This window comes from Tympanuchus pallidicinctus, unplaced genomic scaffold (assembly GCF_026119805.1).
Source record: "Tympanuchus pallidicinctus isolate F22 unplaced genomic scaffold, pur_lepc_1.0 scaffold20, whole genome shotgun sequence".
Classification (NCBI taxonomy): domain Eukaryota; kingdom Metazoa; phylum Chordata; class Aves; order Galliformes; family Phasianidae; genus Tympanuchus; species Tympanuchus pallidicinctus.
The window spans coordinates 1,906,923-1,925,460 of NW_026294722.1; the positions used below are offsets into that span (position 1 = coordinate 1,906,923).

Genomic DNA, 18,538 nt, shown 5'->3' on the forward strand with positions numbered 1-18,538 from the left:
GTTCAGTTTAACTACCACGGTCCTGATCTAGACTGTGGAAATCAGGAGCTACGCAGTATGTGACCTGAACATCTCTGAATATCAAGGCAGCCTTCAGAGGGCTCTAAAGTGGGTTGAAACCTGATTCTTTTCCCTTTGGCCAGAGTGGTGCCACTCCACCTGCAGCACGAAAGGGCTCTGTGCTGATCAGATCTCCCAAGTGCTTCCAGGAAGAGCAGCAGCTGTACAGCGTCCCATCCAGCTCAGAGAAGGCTGGAGCTGTTATCCAGGATTCAGCAGTGGGCAACGTGAGTAAGACTTTTTGGTCATGAGAGAATAGTCTCCCATTAGTGCTCTGATGTTAGGCATGTGTGCTGAACACTCTCCGAGTGCATTTGCAAGCAAGGGTCACAGGGACAGCATCAGCACATCTTCAGTGCAGCACTTTGTGCTTCGTGCTAAAAAGAAAACACTGCCTGTGAATGTCTGCTTGTTTGCAGTATTCAAGCAGACAGAAGCAAACACTTCCCACTGCGTGCAGGCTACTCCTGCCACTCTTTGGGAGTACAGCACACCTGCCTTTGGGGGCAGTGCTGAGGGGTGAGGTGGGCTTCCCCACCTTCCAAAGATCATCCTTGGAGAAAGGGCTGATCTCAAACTTCACAACAAAGAAAGTACCTCAATGGAGACTCTTCATTAGTCGAGTGCCAAGCATCTCAAGTTTCCTAAACAGTTTATGGTCCAAGAGAACTTTGACATGGTTTAATCACCTGTGCCCAAAATATTTTAGCCTTCACATCTGCAGGTTGCGCGTTGTAGAAAGGTAGTAAAAAGTGTGGACTAAGCTTTTTGTGGCATCATTCTGTTGTTATTACTGCATACATGTGCACACTGAGAATTTAGTTTTGTTTCTTACTTCTTTTTTGAAAATACTGTTTCTAAATCCTATGTGCTTTGATGCAGTTGTATGATGTCCCTCCGAAAAGAGAAACTGATGCTTCAGAGAAGAAATCTCAGAAGAAGTTCTGGGGTCACTGTAACACCTTGCCAAATCCTCGGAAGTCAGAATGGATTTATGATATTCCAATATCACCTGAAAAAACAGGATTAAAACAAAACTCTTCTGTCCATTCCGTGGAGAACCAGGTGCTATATGATATACCCCCAGCCAGGTACAAGGCACTAACAACAAATGCTGAAGCCAACGTTGTAAATCCAGAGTTGTATGATATTCCACCAACACAACGGAAATTAACATTTCCAGATGTCCCTCTTTATGACGTTCCATCCTCAAAGGATGTTCTCTTGCAGCAGAATGGTAGCTGTGATGTACCCCCAAGTCTCCTGGCTCCAAATGCTGAGAATCAGATTTCTGGAGGAAATGTCTATGATATCCCAAAATGTTTGCCCACTGCTACACAATCCATGAAAGAGATGGAAAAAAACAGCAACTGTTCTGGAAACCAGGCATACCATGTTCCCCCACAGCTCTCGAGAGACACCAAACCAGAACACGACAGATTATCTGTTTCTAGTGTGGACAGCAGAAACAGCAGCCTTTCTACGTCCTCAAACTCTTCTTCTGAGTCTTCTTCTGTGTCATCATCAGAAGAGCCTGCCAAAGAAATTAAGCTGGACCTTGAGGTGGCCATAGAGACGCTGACTAGATTGCAGCACAGTGTATCCAGCTCAGTTGCAAGTTTAATGATCTTTGTGAGCAGTAAATGGAGATTACAAGAGCACCTAGAGAAAAACATTGAAGAAATCCATAGGGCCATTGATCACATAAAAGTGTCACTTGGAGAATTCTTGGCCTTTGCTCGAGCCTTAAAGGTAAATGCATCCTACCTCACTGATAATAACCTTCAGATCAGAATTAAAAAACAGCTAGAAATTCTGATGAACTCATTCCAGATCCTGACAGAAACAAGAGAAGCTCTAAACAACTGCAATTGGTCCTTAGAGGTTTTGGTCCTCAAGAAACCCTACAACAACCCAGATGACCTCGATCGCTTTGTTATGGTTGCCCGCACGATTCCAGATGATCTCAAGAGATTTGTATCCATCATCATTGCCAACGGAAAGCTTCTCTTCAGAAAGAATGAGCAGGAGCAAGAACTGAAGCAACAAAGAGTGAGCCCAGAATACAAAATGCCAAAACAAATCACGGCACCAAGAAGAACAGGAATAGATTCGCTTCCAGTAAATGCTCCTGATAAACCCAACTCAAGTCAAGGCAGTAATGAGACAACAAAAGAAAATGTCACTGAGGACTGTGAATACGTTCAGCTACAGGTTAGTAAAGTGGGATTCTATCATTACATTTGCAGGCATCTGCATCATTTGCAGACTTTGTCATTTTTCTTGTTCTATCTTTGTATCGATGCCAACTTCAGTTTGCACTGCTATCTATTTTCCAGACCTTATGTGGACTCAGAATTTCGATCACGAAGGTACAGTGATCAATAATTACAAGTAACAAAGAGAACTTGTGTTAGAGAGTTTGTCCACGCAGCCAGCCAAAACTGAGAAAGATTTGCAGCTTGCCCTTTTAAATTCATTTGGGAGACAGTTTTTGTCTGTAGGTTAGCTTTTTTTCTTAGCCTAGTAGAGCTCTCCTTGCCCATACGTTTCACTTGTTAACTCTGACATCATAATATGCATAATACTGATTTTCTGCTGTAAGATATACTGTGCTTCTGTAGACTTTTTTTTAATAACAGATTAAACTCTTACTCTGAATTTTAAATTTATTTGCTAGAATACCTTTGGAGTTTTGGTAGAATTATTATTTTTTTCTTATAATTACTGTAATGTCTGCTAAGAGCTCAGTCTCTTTGGCTTTGCAAAGGAATGCTGGATGTCCTTAGGATTTAGGAAATGTTGTATTTTGTTGATGTTTATTTCAGTCGTAGCTCTTACAGGATTGCACAAAAGTTTAAGTAGAAAACAAATGCAATTTACTTCAATACATGCATCGATGTGATCTGTAACACAACCTGGACAGCAAGCACTTCCCTTGACAGAAGTGCAAAGCACATTTATATTTAAATATTTTATGTAAACCACTTCAATTTTCCTTTCATTTTGATTTTTAACAGGCACAGAAAATAATTTCTGGCCAAGAAGTGTCAAAGAAGAGCACAGATTCAAAACCAAAGGTATTTCTGATTTTGAAATCTATGGCATACAAGGAGTCCCAGTCCTTCATTTCTGTGCCTGCTAAAATTCAAAATAATTTCTGTGTTTGAAAACCCACCTCTACACATAGAGTTGTATTCGTTTTCTCTGTTCATTTTCCCACAGCTGGAGGTTTTTTAGCTAGTGCTGTAGAGCTGTGCAAAAGATTTATTTCCCTAAATGTAATTAACCACTCTAAAGTCCTGTGGTTCTTCATCTTTTTGCTTTTGTGTCTTGTTTGGGGAAGGCTGTGACAGGTAATATTTCAAAGCAATGCACTGCTATAAGGACTGAATCTCATTATTGTGTAGTTTTAATTATTCATGCCCCTCGTGAAGTCATTACCATTAAAATCAAATCTAAATGCTTTCTGCTATCCAAAAGCTTGGAGCCCAGACTCCATAAAGGATTGATGTTTAACTACAGAACGTTGTCTGCTATCCATTATGACAATGGTGTTCAGTGAAGTTTTCTCAGGGAAAAGGTAAGTGAGTGAAAATACTGTTTTGAAGCCCAGTACTTTGTGGAAAGTAAATGATGGCAAAAAAAAAAAAAACCCATGCTGGGCTGTCTGGGGCAGCTTGGCATCTGTTAATCAATAAAACTCCCTGTAAGTGAGGAAACATGGTAAGAATGGAAGAATGTGCTGTAGAGCAAGTAGGAACAAACCCAGCATGCCAGAACCTGAATCCATTCTTTTGAACCCTCCTTCTAGGTGTTGCCATCTACAAAAAAGAATGCAGTTCGAAGCCAGCAAGATTCTGCCAAAAAAATTGTTGTTCCAGAGCAGTGCAGGCTGTGTTTCGGTGCCCTTCACAAAGCCATTGCTGTGTTTAATAACAGCCTGAGCAGTAACCAGCCGCCTGAAGTCTTCATATCCCACAGCAAATTGATCATTATGGTGGGGCAGAAGATAGTGGATTCTCTCTGCCAGGAAACACAACTGAGAGAGGCTCGGAGCGACATTCTCCACAGCAGCAGCCGGTTTTGCAGCCTCTTGAAGAACCTGGCTCTCGCCACCAAAAATGCTGCAATCCAATATCCCAATGCAGACGCAATGAGGGAACTTCAGAATAAAAATGATGAGCTGTATAAATACACACAGCAGTTTAGAGCAATGTTAGAATGAGAGTGACTTCAGTTCTTAGAACTGTTATTAGTGTTTTGAACAATGGTCAAAACTTGAATTTCTGTGTTGTTACAGTTCTTTCTTCACTCCCTTGGCAGCCAAAGGGCACCAGCAGCTCAGTGGTGCCGACCCTCAGCCCTCCCAAGCACCCCTGCCAAGCAGTTTCCCTTGGGCACTTCTGCATCTCTAGCAGGTTAAGACCCACACAACAGCAGATGCAGGAGGGATGTGTAGAATTAAATGTGTGCTTCCTTTCCTGCCGTTCAGACCTTGTCTAGAAATGTTGTCCTCTTTCTGTTTGGGTGGGATTTTTTTGCTGAGTATTTCAGCAAATTATTAACTGTTGTTTATTTTTTATTTTTTATTTTTTTAATTTCTACACAAGTCAAAAATATATTTCCCTGTTCTTTTTTTTACTGAGCATGTAAAGCCTTTCTTTATCTGCACACCTTTCTGTAAGCTGCGATATATTACTGTGTGTACCATCATCAGCAGATCCTGCAGCACTCGACTCGAATCTGTTTTTGATTTTTTTTCCCCAAGAGCCTTACCTTTGCAGCTGTTCGATGTTCAACGTAATGAACACATCACAGGACAAACCACGTCTCACTGCTGTTAATCAGAAATGCTCCGGCTGCTGTCTGAGCACGGATAGAAGGCGTGCAGAGTTCTGCTTCTCCATTCCCACAGCTCTGGGATTGCAGCTCCATCACTGCCCGAAGCCTCCAATGTATCCCACCGTCTCTCTAATGTCTGTCATCGTCTGTCACCTCCTCTGTCCCCAGACCTGCTGCTCTGAAGCAGCAGTGATGTGAGCCCCGTGAGCATCCATACGCGCTGTTCCTATTCCTGTGCTGCTTGTATTTATCTTGACTAATTTATTTAAAAGTTTTATCTGAATTTTTAAAGTCTGGCCTTTCTTGGTAGCTGTGTACCTGTGTATCTGTATTTTCACTCTGACACGGGCTGGGTAGATTTGTATTTGCTGCTATCATTTGTGTATGCGCAAAGAACAGCTCCATCGCTGTCACGCTGCAGTCGTGTTTTGTACGGTTATTTAAATGCCGGTACAGAACCGTGGGAGAGCTTGGGTTGGAGGGGGCACGTCTGGTGTGGCCGCGAATTCCCCGAAATGTGCGCCCAGATTTCTTCACGTAAATAAATAAACCGACGCGCAGCTCAATGAAGAAAAGCGGCTTCGGGCACGAAGGGGGCTGAGGGCGCCCCCTGCTGGGTGCGGCGATGCGCTCTGCGGGCGGCCCGCTGTGAGTCCCGCCCTCTGCTGCTGATTGGTGAGCGGCCGCTGTGACACTTTCGGGGTAGACCGGAAGTCTTCGGCCGGAAGTCCTCAACCGGAAGTCAAAAACCGGAAGCTTGTGGTCTATCGGGAAGAGAGCACGGAAGCGTAGCGAGATGGGATGCGATGGCGGCACCATCCCCAAGCGGCACGAGCTGGTCAAGGGGCCTCGCAAAGCCGTCAAGGTTGGGGGGTGCTGCGCGAGGGCGGCGGGGATGTCGGCGGGCGGCTTCCGGGCCGGTTTTGTAAGGCTGGGCCCTGAGCTCGGGCCCACGGCCTGTGGGAGGCAGGGCTGGTTCGCACCTGGGGGTCGGGTCTGGTGCTGGGAGCGGGGCGGGAGCGCCTTTCTGTACCTGGGGCGATAGTGGGTGCTGTGGTGAAAGCCGCTTTATATTCTGGGAGGGATTACAGGCATGCGCAGCCTTTTAATAGCACGGGGTTGGAGCGTGCTTCGTTAGGGATGCGGTATTTGCTGCATCTGGGGACGCATCTGGGGTGCCATGTGTAGTGGCACTAGGCAGCTGGTGTGGCTCGATTTCTGAACATGAGCCAGCAGTGCGCTCTGGCAGCTTGAAAGGCAAATGAGATCCTGGGCTCCATCAGGAGAGGGGTGGTCAGCAGGGAGAGGGAGGTGATTGTCCCTCTCTACTCGGCTCTTGTGAGGCCCCATCTGCAGTACTGTGTCCAGGTGTGGAGCCCTCAGTACAAGAAAGACATAGAGATTTTGGAAAGGGTCCAGAGGAGGTCCAGACTAAGATGATCAGGGGGCTGGAGCACCTCCCCTATGAGGACAGGCTGAGGGAGTTGGGCTTGTTCAGCCTGGAGAAGAGAAGGCTGCGGGGTGTCCTCATTGCAGCCTATCAATACCTGAAGGGAACCTACACCCAGGAGGGGAGTAAACTCTTCAAAAGGGCTGACAACAGCAGGACTAGGGGAAATGGATCCAAGTTGAAGGAGGGAAGATTTAGGTTGGATGTTAGGGGGAAGTTCTTTACAAGGAGAGTGGTTAGGCCCTGGAACGGGCTACCCAGGGAGGTTGTGGATGCCCCGTCCTTGGACGTGTTCAAGGCCAGGTTGGACGGGGTCCTGGGCAACCTGATCTGAATGTGTGTGTTTGGTGGCCCTGCTAGGCAGGGGGGTTGGAACTACATGATCCTTGAGGTCCCTTCCAACCTGGGTGATTCTGTGATTCTGTGATTTCATTCCATCTAATTGCATTCTTGCAGCATTGGACACGGTGCTGTCACCGGGATTAAAGTTAGGAAAAACATCACAGCAAACATCAGAGCAGTTATACAGATAACCTTTAATAATATAAGCAAATAAATAGCATTTCTGCTCCATGTCAGACTGTGGCCATACTGCTACGTTATGCCAACTGAAGTAGCTTCAAATCTCAGCTTTTCTCTGTGGTCAAATACTTAATAAATTTTTGCTTTAAAACTGAACTTTCAGCTATCATATCAATATCCCTAGATTTGTTTTTCTTGTTACTTTTGCTCCTTATGAGGACTGAAATTTGGATCAAGTGGGTCTGAAATGTGGTTCTGTGGAGATGCATCATAGATAACATGAAGTATAAAAAACAGTAAATGAGGGAAGTGTAGAGATGGAGGTGTCAGAAAGTGAGAAAACTGACTTAGAGTTAGCAAGCTGGCCCCAAGATGCAGAAACATTTTCAACAGCTCAAAAGTGATCACGAGTTTTTGCTAATACTTTATGGAGCAACAGAGGGAGTAGTTTTGGTGAGATGCCTGGGGATTTGATTAACGCTTCAAGTGTTATTTGAATTTAATGTATAACTTGTGAATAGAAAAGCTGTTTTAAAAGTATTATTATTTCTTTTTCTTTAGGTTGACAAAACTGCTGAATTGGTGGCAAGGTGGTATTACTGCACTCTGAGTCAGGAGAAGTTATGTCGCCCCATAGTGGCCTGTGAGCTGGGCAGGTATGATGTTCTCTGTGTTGAAAGGTGCTGATTTGTGAATAAAAGAGAATGTTATGGGCATTAAATAGGATTACTGAAAATTTTATTTTGTAGGTTGTATAATAAAGATGCTGTCATTGAATTTTTGTTGGACAAGTCAGCTGATAAAACTCCCATGGAAGCTGCATCACATATCAAGAGCATTAAGGTAAGAAGGTTTTACACTAAAGAGTGCCACAGAATTCAGAGTCCTGTGAGACCTCAATTGGCTTCTCATCTCACTACCAGCAAATTTGCTAAAGGAAAAAATTGCAGTGGAAAAAATCTCTGGGAATCTGGTCATGCCTGAAAAATCATCAGTAAAGCAGCTGAAGTCTTATTTGCTTTTTATCTTTCAGAATGTAACAGAACTAAACCTTGCAGATAATCCAGCTTGGAGTGGTGATAAAGAAAGTAAAAAAGGTGACACTTATGATGACATGCAGTCTGCACGCTTCATATGCCCTGTGGTGGGGTTGGAAATGAATGGAAGGCACAGGTCAGTAGTTTACATTTCTGAATGTAGGTTATAAAAGTGGCTGCAATGTAAAGTGGAATCTGTAGCAAGTAAAGAAGTGTAAATGATGTAGGTCGTGTATGTCTTTATGGGGAATAGATGTCCTGCATTCTTTTCATCTTTTCCCCTTTAAGGATGAAAAGTTATCCCTTTCTGGAGTCAAAGTATGTGTATGATAAAAGAGTTAAGAGTAATGTTTACAGTGAATGAGAGACTTCGAGGTTTGAGGGCTAAACCGTGGGTGACTGACATGGATAAGGGGAGAAAGGTTGAGTGAGACCCCCCTCCTCCCCCACTTGTAGTAGAGCAAATTGTATTGAAATGCTAGTATCAATTTTTTATTATTATTATTTGGCTGAAGAAAGGCTTTCCTTTGCATTCAGTTTGGGCACATTTGGAATTTCTTTTTCTGTGCGTTTTAACTCTGATAGATGAGAGGGGTTGGGTTCACAGCTTAACAGCTGCAAAGTGTTTCTTCCTTAAGTGAATAATTACAGTTATTCAGATGGAATTCAAGAGAGAACCTGAAAAGTAAACCCGTTTTCCTCAGGGCCACCATAGGACAGTTTTTCTTCGTGTGAGGATGATGGAGAGGATTAAGAGTAGCTCTCCCTAAAGAGTTTGAAATGAAAAGGGTGACATTGTGAGCTTGCAGATACGTATTTTAGACACACAGTTTATTAAAAATGATCTGTTGCCTTTTCTTTAAAGGTTTTGCTTCCTGAGGAACTGTGGCTGTGTGTTCTCTGAACGTGCTCTCAAAGAAATTAAAACAGAAGTTTGTCACAAGGTGGGTTTTTCTTAGCTTTAATAGCAATGGGGTTACAGTGACCCTCAGAGACAGACGGACGTGTGTGTGTACATATGTATTTATATGTATGCATGCAGAACTGTGTTCTTGTCTACTATTTTAAAGTGTTCTGGTTTTTTTCATTTCAATATGCAGATTAGTAGCTGCCAGTTTGTGTATATGTAGCCCTAATTACCTGAATTTCCCCAGCACATGCTGTCTTTATACGGCAATGCAGTAAAGTGAACTGGAAAAAAATCACAGAGGAAAAGTAGTGTTGTGTATTGTGCTAATGCTAGGATTACAAATTGCTTCTTAGCAAAGAAGTGTTGCTGTCAGGTAGGCATTCTTTCAAAATGCAAAAACTCTCTGAGGTGCAGGGTTTGAATATTGTGGTTGCTGGATGCAATGTTTCTCCTGCTGGCTTAAGAACGTTTAGTTTGGAACCAGAATGGATCCTGTGGGATCCATGTGGGCCATGGTGAGTCAGATGTGTGATTTGATGAGTGCTTCAGAAAGAGCAATCCTGTCTTTGTCTCTGCACTCTTAGCACCCAGGCTTTCTTTTCATATGTTAGAATCTGATCTTGCTTCATCTCGAGCTGAGATTTGTGGTATAAATGCAAACTGGGAAATCCAGATGGATAGCAGCTCTTTTTTTCTACTGCTGTGAAATTCAGGAAAGGGCTTTCAAAACAAGCTGTTCTTGTGCATTAATCTCACCTATAAGCCTGCAGACCAGGTTTGAAAGCCTGTTAACATGTAAACAACTGTTTCCTAGAGGACTTTGCGAAGAGATGCATCAATGATGCAGGAAAAACATTGCTGAACATCTCTTCTTCAGCGAGTGCCAGCAGGCAGTCTGCAGTCTGGTGTTCTGTCAGCAAGGTCACAAAGCTCATATATTCGTGTGCTACAAGGTGTCAGAAAATGCTGTGCTTTGTGGAACTGTGGGGAATTATTTTCCTTTGCTCAGAGCAGAGGGTTCCTTCCTTTCTGGATCTCCTAGCTTGGCTCATCAGAACCCAGAAAGTGATAAACCACTTTCCACTGGGAGATCCCACAGTCAGCTTCTCTCTGCTCACTTCTCCATATTTTTTCTTTTAATTATTTCTGTGGCAGCTCATAGATACAATGACACAGCAACGTGCTTATTGTGAAACAAGTGTTTAGAAGCAGGCCACTGCCTAACCCAAGGAACTAGAAAAACACCAGATTAAGAATTCAGTCTCCTTTGGTTTATCTTGGCAGTGTTTGCTGCTGTCCTGGATTTAGAAGGCTTTATAGAGCTTAGGTGCACGGGAGATGAAGCAGTCTTTTCATTTCAGTGATCAATAAAAATTCATTTCAAAATAAAAATAATTCCTCAGTAGGAGCTTTACACGAAGTGGTTGAACTGATGGTTTTACACAGACATGCATCTTTTCTAAGGCATTTTTTTGAAGTTTTATAGAGCAAAGGAAGGAGGTTGTAAACAGCAGTGGGAAGATGGGTGCTGAAATGTACAGGATGTGACTGTTAAGAGGAAGGAAGAGCAGCAACTTTGATGAAGGCATTTGTTGCTGATGAGTGCCGTGCAGCACGGAGCCCTGACTCAGCAGCTTTCTGCTCCGTCTGCTTCCTGCCTGCTGTTCTTCAGGAAGGACTGAATGTGACATAAAAAATACCAGGTTAAAATCTGCACTTTTAAGCGAGAGCTTTTCACTTGCTGTTTTGATTCTCCATCAGACTACTAAAATTAAATTAAAAGAACAACCATACTTGAAAATCATTCTTTCTATTTGAAGGTGTCTTGAACAAGGCTCTCAGTGCTAATCTGTGGCAGTCTATTTGTTGGCAGAGCAATGATTATTGAATTTGTGCTGAAACTTCCAGACTTCTGATCAATCTGTGTAATACAGGGATTATACAGATGAGATAATACAGCTGTTCCAGATGCCTTATCAAGGGAATCAGTGAATGTGTGGCATGTAGTAGGGCAGCTTGAGGAGGGAGAAGGGCTGGGAGCATGCAGTGGAGCCACCAAACATCTGTTTTACCATGTTCTGAATAGGCTCTCTGTGGCATTTGTGATGGGGCTGCTCTGATTCTGCTTCCTCTGTGCAGATTTCTGTCATTAACACAGGAATGATGACACTGATTGAAGTAAAGGGTGGAATTGTACAGGAGCTCTGTGCTCACTCAGTGCTGTAAATGCCGTGGTTCTGGCATAATCAGAAGGGGCATCCAGCTTCTGAGATTGATGAAACCTACTGCACAGAGGGGCCAGAAGGCAGTGAGAAGTACAGATGAATTGTTATAATATTCCCTGTACTTTGTTTAATTAGTTCCTTGCTTATGACCATTGTACAAACCTCTTTTTTAACCAGGTTTTTCAAGTGTAGTCTCTTGCTTCTCTTTACAGCTTCTTTTGGAAGCATTTCTACATTTAACAAGCTTTCATACATGCCAGAAGTATATCTTGCCTACTAAAATCTGTGCCATGTTAAACAATCAAATGTTTACCTTAGATATAGAGCTATTGAAAGTGTTCCACAGGCTTTTTGAAATAGAAATTGTGCATTCATCTCTCAGATGTGTGTTAATGTGTGTGCAGTGTGTTACAGAGCCCAGGGTCTCCTTGGAGCACAGCACGCTGCCACTCTGTGCTCAGTGCAGCAGTTACCAAAAATTAGTAAACATCAGGAGCTGTGTGAGAGCAGATTGATCATGTGAATGGTTTTGTAGGGCATTTTAAATGCTTTCAGCTTTCACTGGTTTATTACTTGATTTTTTTTTTTTAAGCTGTTGATAGAACTAAAAAAAAAAACAAACAAAAAAGCCACACTATGAGAAATTGATGATGTTGTGATTACTCAGCAATGGCTAAAATGATGTTTCTTAATAATTAAGAATGGGTGCATTAATCAGGGCTTTTATATGTATACAATTTTGTGATTTAAACAATAAAATCCTTTAGGGAAGGAGGTTTGCTCACTTGTACCTTTCTTCAGCTGATGTTGGTGAAGTTGTAATTTTTGTTTTCAAGAAGAAAGCTGCTTGTTGTTTTTTTTTCCTCAGATTGATGAGTTCCTGCAAGCTGAGCCAATCTGAAAGTAGTTCCTACTTTCCTCATTCATTTCAGAACACAATTGTTCTGCATGGCATGATGAACAGTGAAAGCTAGGTACTGCATTCTCTATAGAGACAGCAGTGAGGAATGTGACATTCGTGCTTTTAAAGCCAGCATGGAGTGGAGAAAGAAATGCTGGGAGCACCTTGCTGTGGATTGAGTGTTGTTTGGAGAGGAGTTGCTGTGCATTTTGTTCCCTCTAATATGTGTAGAGACCCAGCAGTGTCAGAGTTGGATTCAGAAGGCCGTTCAGCGTGCCGACTGACTTGTTCCTTTCCTTCCATCCATAAAGGAATGTCTTCAGCAATAGTCAGCTATGGGGTTGGCTGTGAGTAGGCTGAGTCCAGGCCTTTGGGTTGAGTTTGTAAGTTTCTGTAAATAAATAGGGACCAGATGGTCCTTCTTTAGGTTAAAGTTCATTGAAAAGCATTGTTTCCAAGAAACTTGTGTTGGAAAATGAGCATTACAGTTCCAGGAAATGTGTTTGTTCTGCTCTGGGGCATTTGTTAATTCAGTTTTGTGGGTTTTGTTTTGTTTTGTTTTTGAAAAATACTTAATATTTAAGTTTTCCTGCAAAATGAGTAATATCTGGGGTGTATATTGAAGCTTACATCTGAATTGCTCACAGACATTTCTTTACAATTTGTAGTTTCTAATCAAGTAAACTTACAAATAACAGGATGTTTTTTACTCTCTTCCATCGGAGTTAATACAGAAAATTGAAGCTTGTTTGGATTTAATGGAATGAACTTTTTGGCTGCATTTTTGCAAAAAAATAAAAACCTTTTAAAGGAGGAAAACCTGAGATGACTTCTCAGGATTCACCACCATGTCTGCTCTGTCCCCTGTCTATCTCCAGTCTCTTCTGTGGCACAGTTGAGAGGACTTGTTTAAGAGTCCTTAAGGGGAAGGGGGGAGCAGCTCCAACCTGGAGGAGGGCTGCATCCTCGATCTCTTTATATTCCTATTCCCTGTTTTGGCTTCGGTTGATATGAAAAGCCACTTTCTTTGTGCAGGCTGATTAGAACTGCAGTTGGTTGCAGAGGATCTGGGAAATAAGATCCTTATCCTGGATGCTTCTGGGTGTTATCTCCAGTTGTCAAGATTCAGGGAAGCTGTGGGGATTGAAAAACAGCTTTTCACTCTGCCTTTGTTCCCTGGCTTCCCATTTCCTATGTCTCCTAGCCCTAAATGCCTGCAGAGGATGAAAAACAAGGACTTGAAGTAAACACAGTGTTGCAGGACACCTACTACTGTTACTGATACAGACACCCTTTTTAGTAAGAGCAAAACATGAATAGTGCATGAGTGGTGTTGCCATGCTACACAATGAAGTTAGAAGTGCAGCTGGCCATGAATGGCGGTGAGATGGGCTGTGTGTGAAACTGGCTGTCATCTGCTTCTCTGCAAGCTCTGCAGCTTTAGTGACACGTTTGCCACTCAGAGCAATCTGTTTCATAAAGCATACACCAGACATGACTTTAGTTAGCTTGTACTCTTCGTATTTCACCTTTGTGCAGTCATTACTTCCATCTTGTTACTCTTATACCAGTTAGTCCTCTTTTTTTTTTTTTTCTTTTCAGCTACAGACATGGGGAATGTGTATTTTCCAGTTAAATGAGTCACTTAGAAGATTATGAACTTCCCCCTTCTTACAGACATCATTTTCTGTAGGAATTAATCCTTTAGCAGCCGTTGCTCTTTCTGTTACTGTAGTGAGTAACACTAACTGCCTATTTCACTGGTCAAACAGTAGTACAGCATCACAGCACGGGGGTAAGCAGTGCACCAAGCGAATGAAGCCTATGGGTGAAAACACTGATGGGTTCTCAGTATTCTGGATGTACATTTACATTTCAGTTAATCTCAAACATCCAGCTTCATGTTGAAAGAGTTCTCTTCCTGAAAACGCCAGTCATCTTCAATTGGGACCTCTGCCTGGTGCAGCACTTTCAGCCTGTGGCGTCTCTCTAGGCAGTCCATCACCAGTGGATACGTTGCAGGCTCAAATTTGTTGGCAAACAAGTGAGGCGATTCGATAATCCACTGTAAATCCCCCAGACCATAGACACAAATGTCTCTGATGTAATGACCTGCAAAGACAAATTGAAGTGTCTGAAAGCAGAGGAAAGCTGCAGGGAATCCTGAAAGAATATCTTCATGCTGTGGGGTTACTAACACCTGTTACCTCTTGACTTCACACGCTGAAATGGATCCAGAGCTTAGCCCTGGGTCTAAAATTTCCAGGCTGTTCTGATTTTGTGTTTTACATACATGGATGCGTGCTGTCTCCACCTGCTGCTCTGACAGTGCCTATCTCGTGGTGGAACAGCTGAAGTTCTCCTACCTCATTTGGATCCATTTTTAAGAAGGCAGCGCTTTCCTGGTTGAGTTTGCAGTTATGTATATTTAACTATCTTTTGCCTTTTATTCCACGTGTCAGCACTGTCCTGCTTCTGTAAATCAGATTGAAGAGATTTCATTCAGTTCTGCTGTATCTGACAAATGTGTTGCTCAGTAACCCCCTCACTTTGCACTAAAACTGAAAGTCTAACGAGGGCGTTGGTGAATGCAAACAGAGGAAGGTAATTGAGTACAAAGAAACTTGCAAAATAAGAAAACGTGCACACTTGCAGTTCTGTTGTTGGCCCATTGAATTGTGGAGCTGTTGTAAGTGGGGGGTTGGGAGAAGGGCGGTCAGCAGGTGGATACTGTGACGATCTGTGCAACAGTGTGTCAGAAGGTATTTGGGTTGGATACAGCAGAGCGGGATGGGCGGTTGTTTTATATGATAATTCCACAAAAGAAAGTGTTCCCACCGAGGCTATTTCAATGCATGATACATAACTAGCAGTGAATGCAATTGTAGCTCACGATAAAATCTCACGTTACCTTTGCAGCCTTTGTGTACGGTTCCTTCTTGATCTTTCCATTTAATGGCTCGTATGTTTCCTTCCCAGTCTGCGTGTGGTGTAGCACCTGGGGCATCTTTACAAGAGTAAAGTTCTGATGAGATTCCTTTCTACTTATTTGGGGGATAATTTTGAGAGCATGAGCTTTATCACAGTAAAAATTTACTTTTTTAATTAACTCTTCTTTAACTGATAGCTAATGGTCTGCACCATAAGTAGGACTTCTCTAGAATCAAGCTCCATTTCTCAGCCATCATAAGATAGGGTTTAAAGGAGCAGCATCAAGACTGAATGACCACATCCATGCAGTGTAACTCAGGGTGTTGTTAAGCTCTAGAACAGAACTCAGCTCTGTCCCATGCCCCAGTGCTGTTGGTGCAGATGTTGCTCTTAATAGAAATAACATAAATCTTACCCTGCAGACGGTTCAGTGTGACCCAGTAGTGCTCATCCGGACTGTACGTGTCTCTTGACCATTCAAGCAAGTCTTTTGCACGTGCATCAGTCAGTGTAAACTCTACAAATTCTTTAGTTAATATGTAATAGGCACTACCAAAATATATGGTCAAGTTGTATGGAGGTTTAGCTTTTGCATTCTTTGTGGGATACACATACGACACTCCAGAATGCACGTATTCTCTGTAACTAACCTGTGTCCTGTGCTTCATGTGAAGTGGTTGGACTACCCCGGGAGTCATATTTTTACCATTCCATTTACTTTTGATATATTTTATAATGTCTTTGTTTGTTTTAATAGGATAATCTTGGCCACACAGATTAATAACATAATTCCATTGGATTTTGGAATGAACCAGATCTCTCATGCAGTTAATATCAGCTTGTAGCCTTGAAAATCCTGCATAAACAACACTCTCCCTTTTTGAGGAAATAAAAATATTTTCAAAGCAATTTACAATGTTTTGTACAGCAGCTTTATAATCTGTTGGTGACTTCTCATCAACGTGTATGCAGTAAATATTCTGAGGTGTATAAATAGCTCTTAGCAGCTTTACAAACATCTCCAGCTCCTTGTGGATTGTGATAATGTACGCCAGTGAGAAATTTCCTTCTTCATCTGACAGTGGTCTCGTTATAAAGTGCAGAGCCTTGAGAACTGTGGAGCAGTTGCATGAGGTCCGAACACAGCTGAGTGCTGCAGGTCTGTAGGTGTTCTGACAAATGCTTCCAATTTTAAGGGCCGCAGTTTTCCCCACAAAAAGAGCTGGACAAAGTTCATCTGGATAAAATCCACACTCTGCTCTGTTTGTGCTAAATTTCTGTTGCTCTTGCTCTGCAGAAAGTGTGTCCTTCAGGTAGATGAAAGTGTAGATGAACATACAGACAGCAATGCACAGTAAAAATCCTGATTTTGTTGCATCGAGTGGGTTCATCTTCTATTATCCAGATACTGTCTTCTGATCATAGCTTAATTAGGCATGCAGATTATCTGAAAGGAAGATTGAGATAGAGACGGAGACAACCCTATTGACTCTCTTCTTTTAATTGATGACATAGTAGTAGTGCTTTTGTTAAGGCTGAGGTTACTCTTTCCAGTTACTAGGAAGGACTGTTTGTGTGCCCGTGCTCACGCTGCAGTGCACTGGAAACAGTACTTAGAGACCATGAGGTGCTCTTCCTATGACAAACAAAATTAGGCAAAGAATCCCAAATGGCTTTGTACACTAATTACCAAATGGCCAATAATATAGAAGTTAATCGTACAACCAGTGCAGGTTGGTCGGGGTCCAGCCCTCAGAGTTGGGGAGACTGTGAGCAATGCAACTAAGGGGCACTCATTGCTGGGATTTGCTTGAGGCCTGGCAACCTCACGTTCTGCTGGGGAGGACCAGGATTCAGTAAATCAGGTCAGCAGCAATTGTATGAAATAACCAAAAGGGGAACACTAAAATGCAATCCACAATATGCACTGTTCTTTATCCTATGAAGTGAGCAGGCATTTCTAACTTGTTGGAGACTTTTTTCCCCCTTCTCTTGACAACTTTGTTGAAGTGCTTTGGAAAGCACCTCATTTTTCCATTGTGATTTTTTTTCCCTGCATGCATCTTTCTTACTGAAACGTCACAAGTGCAGCAGTCCTGAGTCCTCCAGCTCCTACAGGAGGTCTGTATCCCTTTCCTAGAGAAAATTCCCTGCAGTGGAGGAAGGGTCATCAGCTGTCATTAAGCTTAATAATCAAGAAATACTTCATTTGTATTTTAAAGAGAATTCATCTGCTGTTGAATTCTACCTTATTTAGTGAACTTGTTTTTAACGAATTTTATAATTCAACCTATAAATATCCCATACATTGCATCATAACATATTTGTCATTATATAAGAATGGAGAACAAGCATCTTCTTGTAAATGTAGTTTTTCATCTGAATGCTGTTGTACTTCAAAGACTCTGGGTTTTCATTAGATAAAAGTGGGAAATAATTTTAAAAAAGAAAACACAGCTTAGGACTGTTTTAGAAGCTTGAAAATAAAGAGGGCATTGTAGTGAAAGTAAAGAGAAAAAAAGAGAGACTGAGAATTTTAAAAGCATTAAAAATACAGAATTCGTACCAAGAGAACAGATACTGTATAGTAGTAATATCTTAAGATCCATTAGGTTGTCAGGAAGAAATGTACTTATTTTGTTGTGCTTACCAGTATGCACTGCATTTCATGCTGGATGAATGCCTCTTTTCCACTGAGCATTCTGGAAAGTGGATTTGTGTGTTAGGTGGAGGATTCATCCATTTTGATTCTGTGTTCTGTCAGCGGAGCTCTTCAGTCTGCACTGAACGCAAAGGCCAAAGAAAAACAGGAGGAAATCAAGGCCCAGGGGAATATATTTTTTTTTTCCCTCAGCTGCTCCCAAGGGATAAATTTACTGTGTAAACAACCTTGATTGTCTTTCAGCCATTTGCATGGAAAAAAAACAAAAACTTCAGCAGCTCGAGTCCACTTCAATCTTTCAATATCACACAAAGAGGAAGGGAAAAGGAATGGCAGTCTAAGGTGGAAGTAAGGATTTCTGCAGTGGAAAGGACGAGGGTGGTGCTGCAGGCTGCTACCAGCTGACTGCCAGAGCCAAGCAGGGATTTGCATAAGGGCCATTAGCAAAAGCAGAAGTTGGGGAGGGAGTGTTACAGAAACACTGAACCTTTTTGGAGCCGAAGCTAGAAAAAACAGTTTGTTCTTAGTGAATAATTAAAGGAGAGACATTACAGTTACTTTGAAATAGTGAATGTGATGAGATCTCTGTGGAACTTCACATTCTGGACATAAAAATTTCACTGAAGGTACTGCACAGTTACAGAAATGTTTGGGACTTGCTTGGAAAACAGCATCTGTCTGTACAGCATGAGCATTCTGTCAGCTTTTCTGCTTTTCCATTGTTTATTACATGTTGGATTTTTTGTTTTGTTTTTTTTTTAGTTCATTACAGCTCTGCACAGTTTGTGAAGGTTAGCTCTCTGCAGATCCAAGCTGTAACCTGTTTGTTCCATCCTTGAAATTCTTACTGCCCATCACCTCATAGCTTCCAGGGATGTTTCAGATTAAGTATTTACTATGGATTTTTTCCTACTGAACTGTGTAGCATCTAGAAGCTGTGTTTTATATAGCAGCATAAGGGCATACAAACACTGCTGTCAGCCAAGAGGAAATAA

At 42.2% G+C, this 18,538-nt stretch overlaps 3 protein-coding genes across 12 annotated transcripts in view; 2 read left to right on the top strand and 1 right to left on the bottom strand.

The window, feature by feature from the left end:
- The window catches only part of CASS4 (Cas scaffold protein family member 4), an 18,632-nt gene extending 12,858 nt beyond the window's left edge, over positions 1–5,774 (top strand). For 3 of the 5 annotated variants that reach the window (XM_052683391.1, XM_052683392.1, XM_052683390.1), the window contains 4 exons: positions 144–287; positions 943–2,274; positions 3,081–3,140; positions 3,875–5,774. In XM_052683391.1, the coding sequence (XP_052539351.1) occupies positions 144–287; positions 943–2,274; positions 3,081–3,140; positions 3,875–4,288 (1,950 nt within the window). In that variant the 3' untranslated portion in view covers positions 4,289–5,774. The remainder of the gene's footprint in view (positions 1–143; positions 288–942; positions 2,275–3,080; positions 3,141–3,874) is intronic. The other 2 variants (XM_052683394.1, XM_052683395.1) reach the window with 1 other exon arrangement.
- Positions 5,630–18,538, top strand: part of RTF2 (replication termination factor 2) — a 23,249-nt gene continuing 10,340 nt past the window's right edge. For both annotated transcript variants that reach the window (XM_052683401.1, XM_052683402.1), the window contains exons 1-5: positions 5,630–5,770; positions 7,439–7,533; positions 7,627–7,720; positions 7,911–8,050; positions 8,780–8,858. In XM_052683401.1, the coding sequence (XP_052539361.1) occupies positions 5,702–5,770; positions 7,439–7,533; positions 7,627–7,720; positions 7,911–8,050; positions 8,780–8,858 (477 nt within the window). In that variant the 5' untranslated portion in view covers positions 5,630–5,701. The remainder of the gene's footprint in view (positions 5,771–7,438; positions 7,534–7,626; positions 7,721–7,910; positions 8,051–8,779; positions 8,859–18,538) is intronic.
- Positions 13,450–18,538, bottom strand: part of LOC128080787 (beta-1,3-galactosyl-O-glycosyl-glycoprotein beta-1,6-N-acetylglucosaminyltransferase 7-like) — a 7,160-nt gene continuing 2,071 nt past the window's right edge. For 2 of the 5 annotated variants that reach the window (XM_052683400.1, XM_052683399.1), the window contains 4 exons: positions 17,532–17,659; positions 15,297–16,328; positions 14,862–14,957; positions 13,450–14,062 (listed from right to left, as the gene is read on the bottom strand). In XM_052683400.1, the coding sequence (XP_052539360.1) occupies positions 13,836–14,062; positions 14,862–14,957; positions 15,297–16,272 (1,299 nt within the window). In that variant the 5' untranslated portion in view covers positions 16,273–16,328; positions 17,532–17,659 and the 3' untranslated portion in view covers positions 13,450–13,835. Of the gene's footprint in view, positions 14,063–14,861; positions 14,958–15,296; positions 16,329–17,531; positions 17,834–18,538 lie in introns of those variants that run through there. The other 3 variants (XM_052683396.1, XM_052683397.1, XM_052683398.1) reach the window with 2 other exon arrangements.